The 15,223-nt window shown below is 38.5% G+C and overlaps 1 protein-coding gene across 4 annotated transcripts in view; it reads right to left on the bottom strand.

Annotated features, from left to right (window-relative positions):
• LOC125225197 (solute carrier organic anion transporter family member 5A1) overlaps window positions 1-15,223 on the bottom strand; it is a 97,690-nt gene that overhangs the window by 7,513 nt on the left and 74,954 nt on the right. For all 4 annotated transcript variants that reach the window (XM_048128794.1, XM_048128791.1, XM_048128792.1 and 1 more), the window contains 6 exons: window positions 14,715-14,896; window positions 13,890-14,031; window positions 7,588-7,695; window positions 6,142-6,375; window positions 2,463-2,627; window positions 236-437 (listed from right to left, as the gene is read on the bottom strand). In XM_048128794.1, the coding sequence (XP_047984751.1) occupies window positions 236-437; window positions 2,463-2,627; window positions 6,142-6,375; window positions 7,588-7,695; window positions 13,890-14,031; window positions 14,715-14,896 (1,033 nt within the window). The remainder of the gene's footprint in view (window positions 1-235; window positions 438-2,462; window positions 2,628-6,141; window positions 6,376-7,587; window positions 7,696-13,889; window positions 14,032-14,714; window positions 14,897-15,223) is intronic.

Genomic DNA, 15,223 nt, shown 5'->3' with positions numbered 1-15,223 from the left:
AGAAAGCAAACTGTTAAATTAGTAGCCAGGGCACAGGTTCGATTCGTAGGTAAGATTGTGGCTCTTCAAGTCATTGAAAAATAATTTACAACTATGATATTACTACTACGCTGCAACTTAATTACTCACAGATGGAAATTGGCAGTATATAATCATTCACTTTTGTACCGACCATGGAAATACACTGACCCCCCAACTGTATTGAATGAATGCTACCTAGATAGTAATAACTCACCTAGCATTCGTGTAAGGAATAGTAGTCCCGGCCATCTGTATGTTGTCGCAGCCGAGGAAGAACAGCAGAGCGTAGCAGGAGAGGCAGACGGTGTTGGAGATGAGCACGAACTGCACGGCGCCCTTGGGCCGCAGCTCTAGCCGCTTCAGCAGGCAGCCGCCCATGAAGATGCCGATGCATGCTCCGGGGATAGCAATGGATCCTGAAAAAAGTGGGGTCAACACATCAGGTATAGGGTTTAATAGGAACTCATTAATATGTTGCAAATAGTATCTATTCTCAGAGGAGATTTGGAATAGCCACACTTTCAAATCGGGTTTGCGACTTATTTAGTTACTTCTTTGAATGTCTTTTTTTTATAAGGCACAATCGATTTTTAAGGCGATAAAGTTCTGGTAACCTTATTGGTTTACAAAAAGCTTAGGTATTAGTATTGATTGATATGAAATATGTTTTGTTCAACAGGCGGTAACTCAGGTATGTCCACTTTCAGAGCGAGAGTGGCCATAAGTCGGCCACGGAATGTCCCAGCCACCAATGAAATGTTTCAGCATAGGTATTCAAACCGAATGCCGATCAATCAATAAACACAAATGAAAGTCAGTAGGACAAGGGAACTGAATAATTCACTTGTCTCGCATCAATATAATAAACCTGTTATTAATACCTCCTTGTTGTTGGACAGAAATAGTCTTAGGTTAGGAAGCAAGTATAATTCTGTGCCATAATAACCCGGCAAACTTCCTACTAGCATGATGGACAATTGGGAATCTAACACGGTCAACCAAACTGTTGGTTTATGTTCCGTGATTAAAAACTAGAACTGACCCCTTAAAAGTAATCTAAATGATTAATGTATTCCATACTCTGAAAAGAGGCGCAATGACGCATTTAAGTTCAAGCGGTTTGGATTACATTCTTATCTGAGTTGATATACATATTTGCAGTTGCTATGAAGCAATTTCTATATTAAATACAGCAATGATTGATAAACAATAGGACATGATTGATAGATAGTTCATATAAAGCACATGGATTTGGGGCTAACAGCGAGGCCTTAAAATCGTTTTTAAGGACCAAGGTTAATGATAAAACTTAACCAATAGTAATAACTTTTAGTTTCACCATGTCTGTCTGTAATCTCAGTAACCGTTAGCACTAGAAAGCTGAAATTTGGTACCAATAATATCAATCACGGAAAAAAAAATAAAAAATGGAAAAAAATGTTTTATTAGGGTACCCCCTACATGTAAAGTGGGGGCTGTCCCCCCAACGTGTGATATGTTGTTGGATAGGTATTAATGAACAAGGGTTTCCTAAAATCGTTTTTTGATAATATTAATATTTTCGGTAATCGCTCCTAAAGGAAAAAAAGTGCTTCTAGCTTTTGAACCATATGTTTAAAAAATATGAAAAAAATCACAAAAGTAGAACTTTATAAATACTTTCTAGGAAAATTATTTTGAACTTGATAGGTTCAGTAGTTTTTGAGAAAAATACTGAAAACTACGGAACCCTACACTGAGCGTGGCCCGACACGCTCTTGGCCGGTTTTTTTTGTTCAGCGATTCATTGTAGCAAAATTTGAGTTTATATCAAAAGTTTGATTCTTTGTATCAAAATGGAATGAAATGTTGACGTATGTTTCTTATTGAATACTTATTTTTATTCAAAACACGAACGTCTAGATAAGAAATAGCACGCGTTTCTTTGCAACAAATTTATTTACAATGCAGCTCGGTCAATGGTCAATGTTTATTTAATCAGATTTAGATCGTTGGCCAACAAACAACTCTGACCGTTTTGCAGAACGTATTTTTATAGGACACTGGTTTATGCCGCCATTACCTACGCATGTATTTTGGTTGTAAAACGATACCATAAACGAGAGATCAGTACAAATAAAATTTTCAGGCTTCAAGACATGTATCTGATCCTATAATAACAGGCCTTTGTATCTATAACAGATGATTCAAGCAGCATCCTTGCGACACTTACGTTCGTGGCTGTATAGCCCAATTCGAGAGAGGATCCCTCGTCCGCACACATGGCAGGTGTATGCACCCCCAGATGGGCGGGGGTTAGAGGCCTGCTCGTGACGCCTCATGCGTTTATCATTCAAGGAGGAGAACCAGGCGTTGTCGTGCTTGGATTATGGTTATTAACTCTAGGTTTATGAACAGGAAACCGAAGCAGGTTAAATATAATGTTCCGGATCCGGACTCACCCGTGAACACACTGGCCTGACTCTTGCCGAGGCTGAACTGCGTCTCCAAGTACTTGGGCAGGAACACGACGAACCCGGACACGATCATGAGCTCCATGCAAGCGCCGAGGCACGTCACCACGTACACTGGGTTCTTGAGCAGTCTCCACATTGACACTGGGATGTCTGTAAGGAAATTGTAAGAATGATTTTTACAACATACTGTTGGTACATTCCTGGGGAAAATAACAAATGATATATTCATAATGAAAATTACTCCAGACTAACATTTTCATGTCAGCTATTTCGATAATCAATTGCAATTTAAGGCTGCTTTCAAAAAAAAACGTCAATAGAATGTAAAATTGATAGTTTTAGTCGGTGAAATACTACACTTTCCGTTATCCAATAGATTTATTTAATTCAAGTTCCAGTTAGAGCATCTTATTGTCTTGATTTTTATAAGACTGGATTTTTGAAAACTAACTCACTAAATTAATTATGAATTTTTCTCTAATGCACGTTTAGAAAAACGCACGTATAGAGCTGAATCAGTCGATCTTATTTGTAAAATTTGGACAATTTTGAATATTAAAACGGGTAAATTTATAATTCATATATCCTGTACCACAATCATTTCAGACTAGATTTTTATTTTAAGTTTTTGAAAAAGAGTAAACTAGCCTAAGGCAAATTCAATTTTTTTCAGAAATTACCTAAAATTAAGTGACAATTTCTTTGAAAATCTGCATCACATCGAAGTAAGTTTTGTACTAAATTAATCTGCAACGCTTACTTAAATTGCTGTTATACCTTAGTGATTATAAATTGCTATTATTGATTTTTGCCAATTTTTTTAAAACGAGCCTTCACCGGTACAATTATTACCACTTTTGGACATTTTCTCATATTTTGTTAGACCAAGTCGAAAAAGTCCTATAATGTGATATATATTTATAAACTGCTCGCAAAGCCCTTTAATTTGATACCACACACGGTATGATCGAGCGCTTGGTTGCGATTTCACTATTTTTAACACGAAAGCCCTCTTAACTTATACATAAAATATACAAAATTATAGATAATTTGTGATGTGTTGATTTTTTCTTACTTTTATGTGTTTATTTGTTATGCTTTTATGTATTTTTAGTTACTCAGTGCTTTGGTTTTTACTGTCATACTGTGTAACGTATTTGAAATACAATAAAAAAAAATCATTATCCTCCTTGCGTTATCCCGGCATTTACTACGGCTCATGGGAGCCTGAGGTCCGCTTTGACAACTAATCCCAAGATTTGGCGTAGGCACTAGTTTTTACGAACGCGACTGCCATCTGACCTTCCAACTCGAAGGGTAACTAGGACTTATTGGAATTAGTCCGGTTTCCTCACGATGTTTTCCTTCACCGAAAAGCGACTGGCAAATATCAAATGACATTTCGGTTTAAAGATATTTATTTTGTCTCAAAAGAAATTTCGCACATAAGTTTCGAAAAACTCATTAGTACGAGCCGGGGTTCGAACCCGCGACCTCCGCATCGTAAGTCGCACGCTCTTACCGTTAGGCCACCAGTCCAGCCATACATATACAAAAAAATACATAATTATGTTAAAATATACATAATTATGTCCAGGGTAATTCCATGGCAGAGAGAGCGAAAAAAATCAATTTTTTGAGGTCAGAATTTTTAAAATCTGGTTATGGGGTAATGTTCTTTGGCTCTAGACCTTACTTGAACTGTTTTTCTTTTTAATAAACTGAGTTTAAATAAGTATGCCAATTTTTTAAAAGTTTAAAATGCGTGCTTTTTAAGATACGTGCGAAAACTTAACTAATTAAGACTCACATTATATTACCAAGACCAACCAACCTGACCTGTATACCAAGACCCAAAGTAGTAGGTAATAGTTTGTCAATAGGTTAATTAGGTTAGAATGTACTAACACTAGTCATGTAAGTCTGTAATTAACACTCTATGGGCAAATTGGCCTGAAATAAAGCATTATTATTATTATTCTCTTTATTTCTTTCAAATCTTAGGCTAGGCTGTTTATAATATGAATATAAAAGTAAAATACAAAACCACTTACAAAACAATATAAAACACATATAAACACATTATAAAAAACCTAACCTAGGGTGCCGCCAGCAGCGGGGCAGGGCCCAAGCTGCCGGTGGTTAGGGCTGCAGAGAGAGGAACCGTCGAACTATCCGCGCTGTGTCCAAGATCACCGCCTTCTGCATCTGGCCCTTGATCCAGCCACCTAGCGAGAGTCTCTTAAGATGTTGGTCGAGACTCTTCGCTATGAGACCGTTCGCTGAAACGACTATCGGAACAATGATCGTTGATTCAACATCCCACATGGCGGTTATCTCGTGAGCCAAGTCTAGGTACTTACTGGACTTGTCCTTCTCGGCTTTCACGAGATTCTCATCATGGGGGATGGTGATGTCAACGAGCACTGCCCGGCGTTGCAGTCGATCTATTATCACAATGTCAGGCTTATTGGCTACAATAGTCCTGTCAGTGATAATAGATCGATCCCAATAGAGCGTGGCACGACCATTTTCGAGAACTGGCGCAGGTAAGTACTTGTAGTACGGTACTTCGCGGTCCACAAGGCCGTATTGAAGAGCAAGTTGCTGGTGAATAATCCTGGCTACGAGATTATGTCTGTGCAAGTACTCGCCGTTAGCAAGATGAGAACAACCGGAAATAATATGCCTGAGTGACTCTCCGGGACGGCGGCATGCCCGACAAATGTCGACCGTACCGTCCTTCAGGATATATTTCCGGTAGTTGTTCGTCATCATAACTTCGTCCGCAATTGCACAGGCAAAACCCTCGGTTTCTCCGAAGAGGTCCCCGAATCGTAACCAGTTCACCGATGCGAGCAGATTATTATATTCAAGGGATTATTCTAATTATAAAAAGTAGCCGACATTTTTAGAAAAATACTAAAATAACATAATATTCAAAAAAAAAAAAAAATTTAAAAACTGAATATCTTTTTTGGGGGAAATAAAACCTTCCCTCATATCCCTAAAATTCAAGGAATCCTGTATTTTTTTACTTCTGTAACTTTCTAAATGTAACGCAAGTTATCATGGAATTACCCTCCAATAAAAATAACAGGACCGGTGTCGCCTATAAAAGTGATAATTCCAGTTAGGTACGTGTCGTAGGTTCTAAATACACATATAATATTTGTTCACCGCAGTTCGACGGCCGCGGACCAGCTGTTCAAATTAGCGACAACAAGTAGGTGGTTTTATGATAAACGATTCCATTTATTTTTATACTATAACAAACCAACTGATGACCTACCTTTTGTATGTAACAATAAGTGCATTAGAAAATTTACGACGTGGAACTACTGTCTCGAGACAATCGGATTGTTAGTAATCTCGGACCGGTGCATTTGTTTGCTTAGACGAGCTATTCTAGGATGCGTAAGCAATCGCTGTTTGTAAACATTTGAGAGACAGTTGTCAACATCAGGCGGAGATCGTTTCATTCATTTTGTCATGAGAATATCCATGTTATTTATGGTGAATGACGAATGAATAACGATTTATGTTATTAATTATAAAAAAAAACCGCTTTGTTTTGTATGAGACGAGTACACATGAACTGTACCTTTAGATTGGCAATAGGTTCAAACTGTACCTATGGTGATTATCCTCTGATTTTGGTTACCTTTGATATCCTTTCCATAGCCTGTGTCCTTTATATCGGACGGCGGTTTCACTGGAGGCTTAGCCGCGCCCGATCCGCTAGCCGCAGCCGCTTTCTCCACGAGGCGGATCTTTTCTTTCTCTCGCACCAGCACCTTCGGGAATGAGAAGAAAGGGACGGCGACCAGGATCAGGAGGAACCCGCAGAGCAGGAATCCGCCCCACCACATGCCGACCCATCGGTGGTCGTATTGATCTAAAAAAAAATTCACATTCATTATTTTTTTCAGAAATTGACTACTGGTACAATAAAACCGGTCCGTCGAGCGCTAAGATATACATAATTAATTATGTATATTTGTCTAATGTTTTTTTGTTTGTCTAATATGCAGTTTAAATACGTTCGCCAACAAATATATCAAAGCGTCCGAGGTGCTGGCAAATGGCACACCTGAATGATATTTTGACACATTAAAAATAAAATTAGAAACCCAAATGAGTTGTAGTCATTTGTAACTCAAACCTCCGTCAAATTTTGTCACATTTTAGCAAAGAGTCAGCAGAAATGGTTATCAAGTCTGCGTTGGGATACCTTCGCGCGCGCTTGTTAAAAATGCTCCTCGTTATGGAGCGAAATATGTCGAGCGAGCAGTCTTCGACTTTTTATGTTTGAGTGGCCAGATTAATATATTTAATGCGTCGCACGGAAGATTTTAGTAGTTAGAACAGTTAGAACAGTTATGGCGAATTTATCAATGAATTCATTCACAATTTCTCCATGCACTTTTGCAGCTGATGATGTACATTACAGACTATTCAACTGAGTTGCATATTTTCTATCCTATTTAATAAAATTGAGCATGTGGTAAACTACCTATTAAATCATAATTATAACAGTTCGTATGTATCTAAAAGGATTATGTTCAGTCAAATTCAATTTAGCAGCAACACAAAACATACATGTTAGCCAATATAGCCGAGTAATTTAATTTGAGACGTTCAACTTTCTCATCGTATAATGTAGGTACATCGCAGAAATCTTATCGTAAATCGGGTTATAATACTTGCGTTAGTTTCTATTTCAACGTAAGACCAAATTGTTACAAAATATTCAAAGCGTTTAATTAAATTTTCCGTGACTAAAATCTGAATAAAAAGTATTTCGTTTCACGCAACCAAACACGACACATACACGGGCCGCGTAAATATTTACTTTTTATGCAGCATTTTTTGATAACTGAACATGTCTCTATCTGGCATAGGTATAAAATTGTGTAGGTAAATACGTAAGTTTAGGAAAGTCCTAATAACCTAAAATAATCCATCATTCCGACATTTTCTTCGTAAATATTAAATAATTGAGGTTTGTAGGTACAGTTTATGAATAAATGTTTAACATTACAAGATTTGCATAAAATAATCATGAAAACCTAGTAGGTACCGCTATTCTTGGTATGTTTTTTCTTACCTATTTCTATAATTTGTCCCGAAAAGGAATCCATGTGAAAAGAGAGTAGATAGGCGCCGAGAAGAAATCCAAGCACGGGGCCGAAGGCTGCCATACTGTACATGCATCCTGCAAGAGAATAAGTAGGGTTAACAAATATATTGAAATGTAAACGTAAATGACTGCAGGTGAAATAAACGCCATATTTTTGGCATAACGACTGTTATATTAAGTCAATCATACAGATAGGTTCTCTCTTTGCATTAGGTACTTATTATTTAGGCAATGCGTCACACCCATGGGGCGTGAGTGAATCTAACTCAAAATCATTATCATTAAAATCCATGGACCCAAAAACGATATAAACCTATATAATCATTAAGGTCAGTGCGGGCAAGACCGGCATAGTTTATTTGAAATAAAGTTTGAGTGGATAAAACTCTATAATTAATGTAGTCTGGAGTAATGCGCATGGTCCTATGAGATAGCAAATATTATATTTTACAAAGCTTTTATAATATTTTGGTGAAATTAGGTACTTTTAAGTCATAAAAATCACATTTTATAAGGCTCGGCGGGTTGACCGTCCTCCCGCGATGAGTACAGAAAGACCGTCTAGTGCTTGTTGTCGCGTATTTTCCTATGAGACTTGGTTCCAAAATCATGATCATTGTTATTTTACGTAATAACAGGGCAGAATGTGCTAGATAATTAATAAAATAATGTTAAAATTTTGAACATATAAGCATTTTTCTATTTATAAGGCAAGACCGGCATAAGTCCCGTAGATGGGGTTCATAACCTTTTCTTTTCAGGTCCAGATATTGCATAATACTGTTTTTACAACGAACACCTGCGATACAATTTAGTCACGATATTACAGACTCATATAAATCCAACTACTTATCTGTTTTTGAAACTTTTTTATTAAGAAAAGGTAATAGGATATTAAGATGTCGTGAATTGGTTTGGTAACATTTCTTAGCAATGCTTGGTTTTTCTATAGTTACTACCAGAGTTACCACCTACCTGAGCTACCACCCCCGAAAACCTATTGACGACACCCATGACGACTTTTTGTCAAAGTGACAGCCAGCAATGTCAATTAACGGTCGGGTAGCCGTAAAATAGTAGTCTTCCCCACACTGACCTTACATAAATGATACACTGAAAAGAAATTCTTCCATTATACTCAGGCTTTTAAACAAGGCAAAAGTTCAATGCATGACGGCGTGTTGGTTTAATAAATTATTCCCTTTCCTGGTAAAACATCAATAAAACGCGATAACACATGTTTATTGTGTACTCGTACATCAGTTCAACAGCGTGTTTTGATTTAAATGTTATAAAACCGCATTCATAATAGCGTAAACAAGTTCCAAATCATTGAAGCAGGTGCGCTGAAAGGAAGCCGACGCGGCGAATGCACAAAACGAAGCTTATGAAGCAAAGACGGCGGCACGAGGGAGCGTGTATGCAGCTAGCCAGCTACTTTAAAATAACATGTCGTCTCGGCTGTAATTTGTTTCTACTATAAGTTGGCCTATGTATCTGTTACTAAAAAGATCATGCTTATGTTGATTTCCTAGACATAATGCGGGTAATGAGCGATTTGAATAGGTAGGCCAGCAGCGTTGCGATTCGCTTGTAGACATTACGCTGAAACTAGGTCAGTGTTGCTCGCCGTTGCGGCAGGCTTTGGTAACAAATATCTATGACTGATGGGCCGAACCCGGGCGCGGCGTCGCGTCGCGTGAGCGCTCCGCTGCAATCGCCCTGTTTGTTATTTCACTGTGGACCTTGAACTTCGGGCTAGATTTAAATATTGCAGTTTTATGGATTTTATTTAGAGTCGTTGTCGTACTTGGTATGTATATTTTGAGCTGACATTTAGGAAACTTATAGGTGAATACTCGAAGAACTGAACATATAATTGAGCGAAGTGAAGGTTTTTAGATTGAGAAAAATATAAAATACAGCTTTGTATAATTTGTATAGCTAAATTAAGGGCCAGTTGCATCAACCACCTTTGACAGACACATCATCGTCACGTAGTAGACGTCTATGGAACTTCCCATACAATAAAATTTAACGAACGATTTAACGGTGACAGACGATTTGATGCAACCGGCCCTAAATCTCTATATTTTGATGTTGGAACCAATTACACGCTGTTTCTTACACTTGCTTCTCCGTGACAAAAAGCTGCCCCTATTGTGCCAAACCTAATTTAGTTAATAGCAGTTCTATTAGCCGTTACATTCTATGGGTGACGTCAAATGACGTCAATATGTATAAAAATATTGCCATAATACCAGGAAGTGTAACATTTCATCTCGACTGCCGAGGCACTTGAAAGCTTTAAGATGGGGTCGGCGGGCTCTAGGTAGAGTGAGCTTTTCTAAATGCCAAGTTGAACAACAAAAGTACGTACTCTTTCGAAGTTCAGGTAATTACACTTTAAAATCTTTAATGCGCCTTTCAGAACTCTATAAGAGTCAAACTGAATATACATTTTTTGTACGAAAGTCAAGAACCGATTTTTATATAGCAATACGATAAGATAGTTTGTTTAGGATAGGTATCGGTACCTACTAAAAAATAAAGCCATTAATATAATAACGCTATTAATAAAGTCTAAGGACAGACAGAATTCTAAAGGAAAAACGTTAATATCCTAATAGATCTTAGCCGCACCCTGTCCTCGACGCTAGGAATGTTTTTCAAAGTAATAGCTCTGACATCGCGTGTTCGGCTTCTAGTTTTCGCTTCATATTCCATTCACATGGCAATTAGGTAGGTCTGCTCTAAACAAGTCAGAAAGGTCTTTGAATAATTACTTTTATAATATAAATGACCCTTGGGAGCGTCTAAGATTAGGTAAGTGTCCTTCACATTAAAAGTGGGGCGGAAAGGCATGGAGAAAGAAAACGGGAATGGATCATTCCAGACGGTTCAAGCGTCTCTTGAGCGCCCCGCACCTGTAGGGCCTTATTAAAACCCTTCGCTTCGGTGCTATTGCAAAGCCGCAACGCAATACATCGACGGACTAAAAATGGATTTGGGTTGAATATGAAAGGTTTTATAGTGATCGACGGATGTCTCGTAATAGACTAAGAGCCCAGAACCGCCAGACCATCCTAATTTTAACAAGAATGAAACTTTGGGATAATGTAGAGTTCGTATAGAAGTTTAATGTCTGTATATTAGCTAGTTCGGCCCGACGGCCATTTTTTTGCTACAAGGTTTTATTAAAACAAAACAAATACGCAATCATAACCAACATTGCTTCGGAACAATACTAAAATTTTGGCTACATTTATTGACCAAAATGTCAATTTGTTTTAAAAAGTGAGTAATGCTAGATGGTTCCACTTTTGTACACGTAAAGGCCTAAGTTTGTTCCGGCGACTGATGGCAGTGGTGGGTAGGTCAAGGGCGCCTGAAGTTTGTTCGTCACGGCCGTGGGGCGCTTCATTCACGACATGACATATTGCACCTCACCTTAGCCTACAATATTTGGCATTTATTTGAACAGCTAACGTATTTTAATGGACGCTGATTAATGCATATTGTAAGACATATTTATTTGCATTTTTCATCGGACAGCGACAAAAATTCCATGGTTCTTTACAATAAGTGACATAACATATCGATTGGGGTATTGCAGTAAGGTTTTTCAAGGTCTTGATAGATAACGGAAGTTGAAGCTTAAATTACGCCGCCTGGATTGAAGGTTAGGTCACCTCATACTCATTAAACGATGCATGTCTTCATAGTTCTACAGGTAAGCTCGACATAAAAGTTGAACGATTATTGAACGAGGTATGTAGTTGTTAGGGTTGCCTTGCCTTTAATAATTTCTTCAGTATTAAACCTGTCAAGCTAGTAGGAATTGTATTCCATTTTCATTTTCGCGGTATTAACAAGAATTATACATACAGTGTATTTAATAGGGAGGAATCTGCTGCTTTTATATCTTATGACAAGTAATAATTTGTTTATTACACACGACAATATTGACAAGACACGCGAGAAACACGTGCGGGTTCAACAGTCTTCATTTATTAAATGTATCCTGCAGTTTTACGAGTTACGACGCCCCGCATCCATGATTCAGCGGTAGCGTATTTAAGTAACGACCCTAGCAAGAATCCAAGATTTGATGTACCTTCTCCGACCTGGGTACTTTTTACGATATCAGTTTTTTCTTCAGCGAATTATGGAGATCCTTTATACGAGTGTTATTAATCATGCCAATGAAATTTCGATTTGAACTCATGTCTAGTATTAAGAACTTTTTCAGTGAGTTGTGTAAATATATTTATTTTCTCAATATATTGTGACTAATGGAAGTAACTTACAAGCCTTACTGCATTTCTAATTAAGTAGTTATTTATAGCCTTGTTATACAAATAAAACCTACTCACATAAACAATAGACAGATAGACACTAAAACTCTTCAATAGCAAATTGAATCTGCAAGTATAATTCATAGAAAATAAATGCAATAGGGACAACGTCAATTTATCATATTATTTTAGTACTTTAGTAGTAGGAATAATACTGCGACAGTTTCATGCGGCAAATTAGTGTAAGTAAGAAGGTACTGAAGCAATAAACTAATTTGACGGGTGCTTGTTTTATATTGCCGTTATGGATGTAATGGGCGTGTGGGACGTGAAAGTAATATTAATAGTGCTAAAACAGAGATCTTCGTAAAAGTACACGCAATCGGATAATTTAATAGTGTACAGATTCAAATTTACCGATGATCGCTATTGAGTGGTTTATGCGTTTCGGGGTAAGATAGAATAGATTAATAAAATAAATCTGGTTACAAGGTTCGACGAACTTCTTTATGTCTTCTAGTAAATGGCAGAGCAGCGCGGTTATACGAGCGCACGGCACAAGTCAAGGCATGACAATAAAGCCGTGGAATATAGTGCCACCTCCCTAAGGTCGAAAGGAACAGAAGGTCAACGATTTATAGCAGCGGTTAAATGGCGAAGTTTGCTGTAATTTGTTCGCGAACTAAGATTTATACAGAGTAACATGAGCCACGGCGGACTCAGAAGTCCGAACTCGTATTTACAACACGGTCAAAGTATTCGGACTCGCTCGTAACATAATATAACATGTAGGATGAACGCGTCGCAATGACGTTATGAAACCAGGTGTACAGAATCAGATATTTTGGTCTCTGATCTGTTTGTCTGTATTGTACCTACTTAAACCGTTGCGACATCCATTCGTAGCAGACAGAATATATTTTGACGTAAAGGTTACACTAACATCCACATTAAATAAATAAATAGATAAATAAAAATAAAGTAAATATTATAGGACATTTTTTTTGTTTAAACGGTTTTTGGCTTGTGTTACAATATATTAATGATCATCCTACTTAATTAAATTGTTACCTGAGTCAATAATTAATCTTCCACATCAATGATGAAATATTTTTTTATTATAAAATATCTCTTTGTATTGAGGTTAAAGATATGTTAATTACTACTGTCGATGGCATTTCACTCGACTACAATCGGTAACTAAACCCACGCCGCCTTGTACCCTCATATCGGTGGATAATCGTGAGTGATCGATCGAGTTATTTAACACAGTTGAAGCTATTCAAGAGCGTCGCTTATGACAAGGCATATGTGGCATCTAGTTTTCCAAACCCGCGACAACGTACCTATATACATGCTGGAGGACTGGGCACACGTGGTCGTCGCCGCAGGTGGTGCCGAGCGTGAGCAGCGAAGAGCCACAAACACCGCCACTGGCAGGAATGTGCTCGACAAGCTCTGTTTCCAATATTTCCTTATTACTAAACCTATGCCAACGTACCTATATACATGCTGGAGGACTGGGCACACGTGGTCGTCGGCGTAGGTGGTGCCGAGCGTGAGCAGCGAAGAGCCACAAACACCGCCACCGGCAGGAATGTGCGCGACAAGCTCTGTTTACAATATTTCCTTATTACTAAACCTATGCCAACGTACCTATTATATACATGCTGGACGACTGGGCGCACGTGGTCGTCGACGCAGGTGGTGCCGAGCGTGAGCAGCGAAGAGCCACAAACACCGCCACCGGCAGGAATGTGCTCGACAAGCTTCGTTTACAATATTTCCTTATTACTATAAACCTATGCCAACGTACCTATATACATGCTGGAGGACTGGGCGCACGTGGTCGTCGGCGTAGGTGGTGCCGAGCGTGAGCAGCGAAGAGCCACAAATACCGCCACCGGCAGGAATGTGCTCGACAAGCTCTGTTTCCAATATTTCCTTATTACTAAACCTATGCCAATGTACCTATATACATGCTGGAGGACTCCGGGCGCACGTGGTCGTCGACGTAGGTGGTGCCGAGCGTGAGCAGCGGCGACCCGCCGCAGCCGAGCAGGAGTTGTGCCACCACGAACACCATCACTGGCAGGAACGTGCTCGGGGAGCTCTGTTTACAAAATTTTGTTATGAGTTTCTGAACTAAAAGGTTTCTTTGAACCCGATCGCATATATACGTATGGGACCAACAGGAATAGCGTTTCTCTCGAGCGACTAGCCAAACTTAATAAGTGCGTTTTGTATTATCCGATCTGATATCGGGTGCAGGAAGGATATCAAAGGCAAAAATCAAAGATGGCGGCTTAAATATATGGAATATCGGTCCTACATCCGATATCGGATCGGATAATGTGAAAATGTACTAAGGCTAGATAGCAGCAGCGCTCAAAATAAGCCGTAAGGCGATCTATATGCGATACAGACATTAAGTATTTGGATAGTGGCGTCAGTTGTTTAGGTACATTTGATTTCTGATTTATTAGATAGGTAGGAGGCCTTTCCTTTATCCAATGTCACTTCCTAAATTGAGACAAATCTATCGACACCTAAAAGGACAGGATGCCTAATAGGTATAAAGGTATTTTCTTTTATTTACTTTCTCTTCCTTAGCAGTCCGATACTTCATCTTATTTAGAAAACTTATTTCGTAAATTATTGTAACCCAGTTCTCTACTTTACTGTAGTAACAAGGGCTTGAATTCACAAACGTTAAAAAGGAAAATAATGCCTTGCTTTGAAATAATGAGATTATGAGGCTTGTACTCGTAAAAGTGACTTAAATATAGTTCTTACCTTAATACAATTTTCCGGCCTCAAGTTATTAGGAGACAGGCCTTGAGCTAGAATGTTCTTCTCCGGTGGTCGGTAACAAATATTATCGGCCGACTTATTGTTTACTGTCATTTCGCTATTAATTTCTGCTATGAAGTGAGGCACCACGAATACTAACGAACCGATGCCCATTATTACAGCACCTGCAGAAAAAACACAACCTAAGTATAAAAGTTCATGGATTTTCGATCGTGATTCATCTCACTGATTTAAACTTTCACGATTATTACACATAATTATTTTTAAAATCGGGACTTAATCGCGTATAACTACATATTAAACTGACCTCCAACGTTTCAAGGACGGCGTTGTCCCCGTGGTCTCGGAGAAGACTGGCTTGAAATGACATCAACACCTTCTGACAGCCGCGCGAGTTTTTCGAACTACCCGCACTTGGTTTTGATTATCAACTTGAACTGTTTGCGCACTAGGGATGTTACTCTGTCGACATACAACACTGACGATATTCG

Source organism: Leguminivora glycinivorella, chromosome 4 (genome assembly GCF_023078275.1).
Source record: "Leguminivora glycinivorella isolate SPB_JAAS2020 chromosome 4, LegGlyc_1.1, whole genome shotgun sequence".
NCBI classification, from domain to species: Eukaryota; Metazoa; Arthropoda; class Insecta; order Lepidoptera; family Tortricidae; genus Leguminivora; species Leguminivora glycinivorella.
Note: the sequence above shows the minus strand (reverse complement) of the source record. Positions and strands in the feature narration are given on the sequence as shown.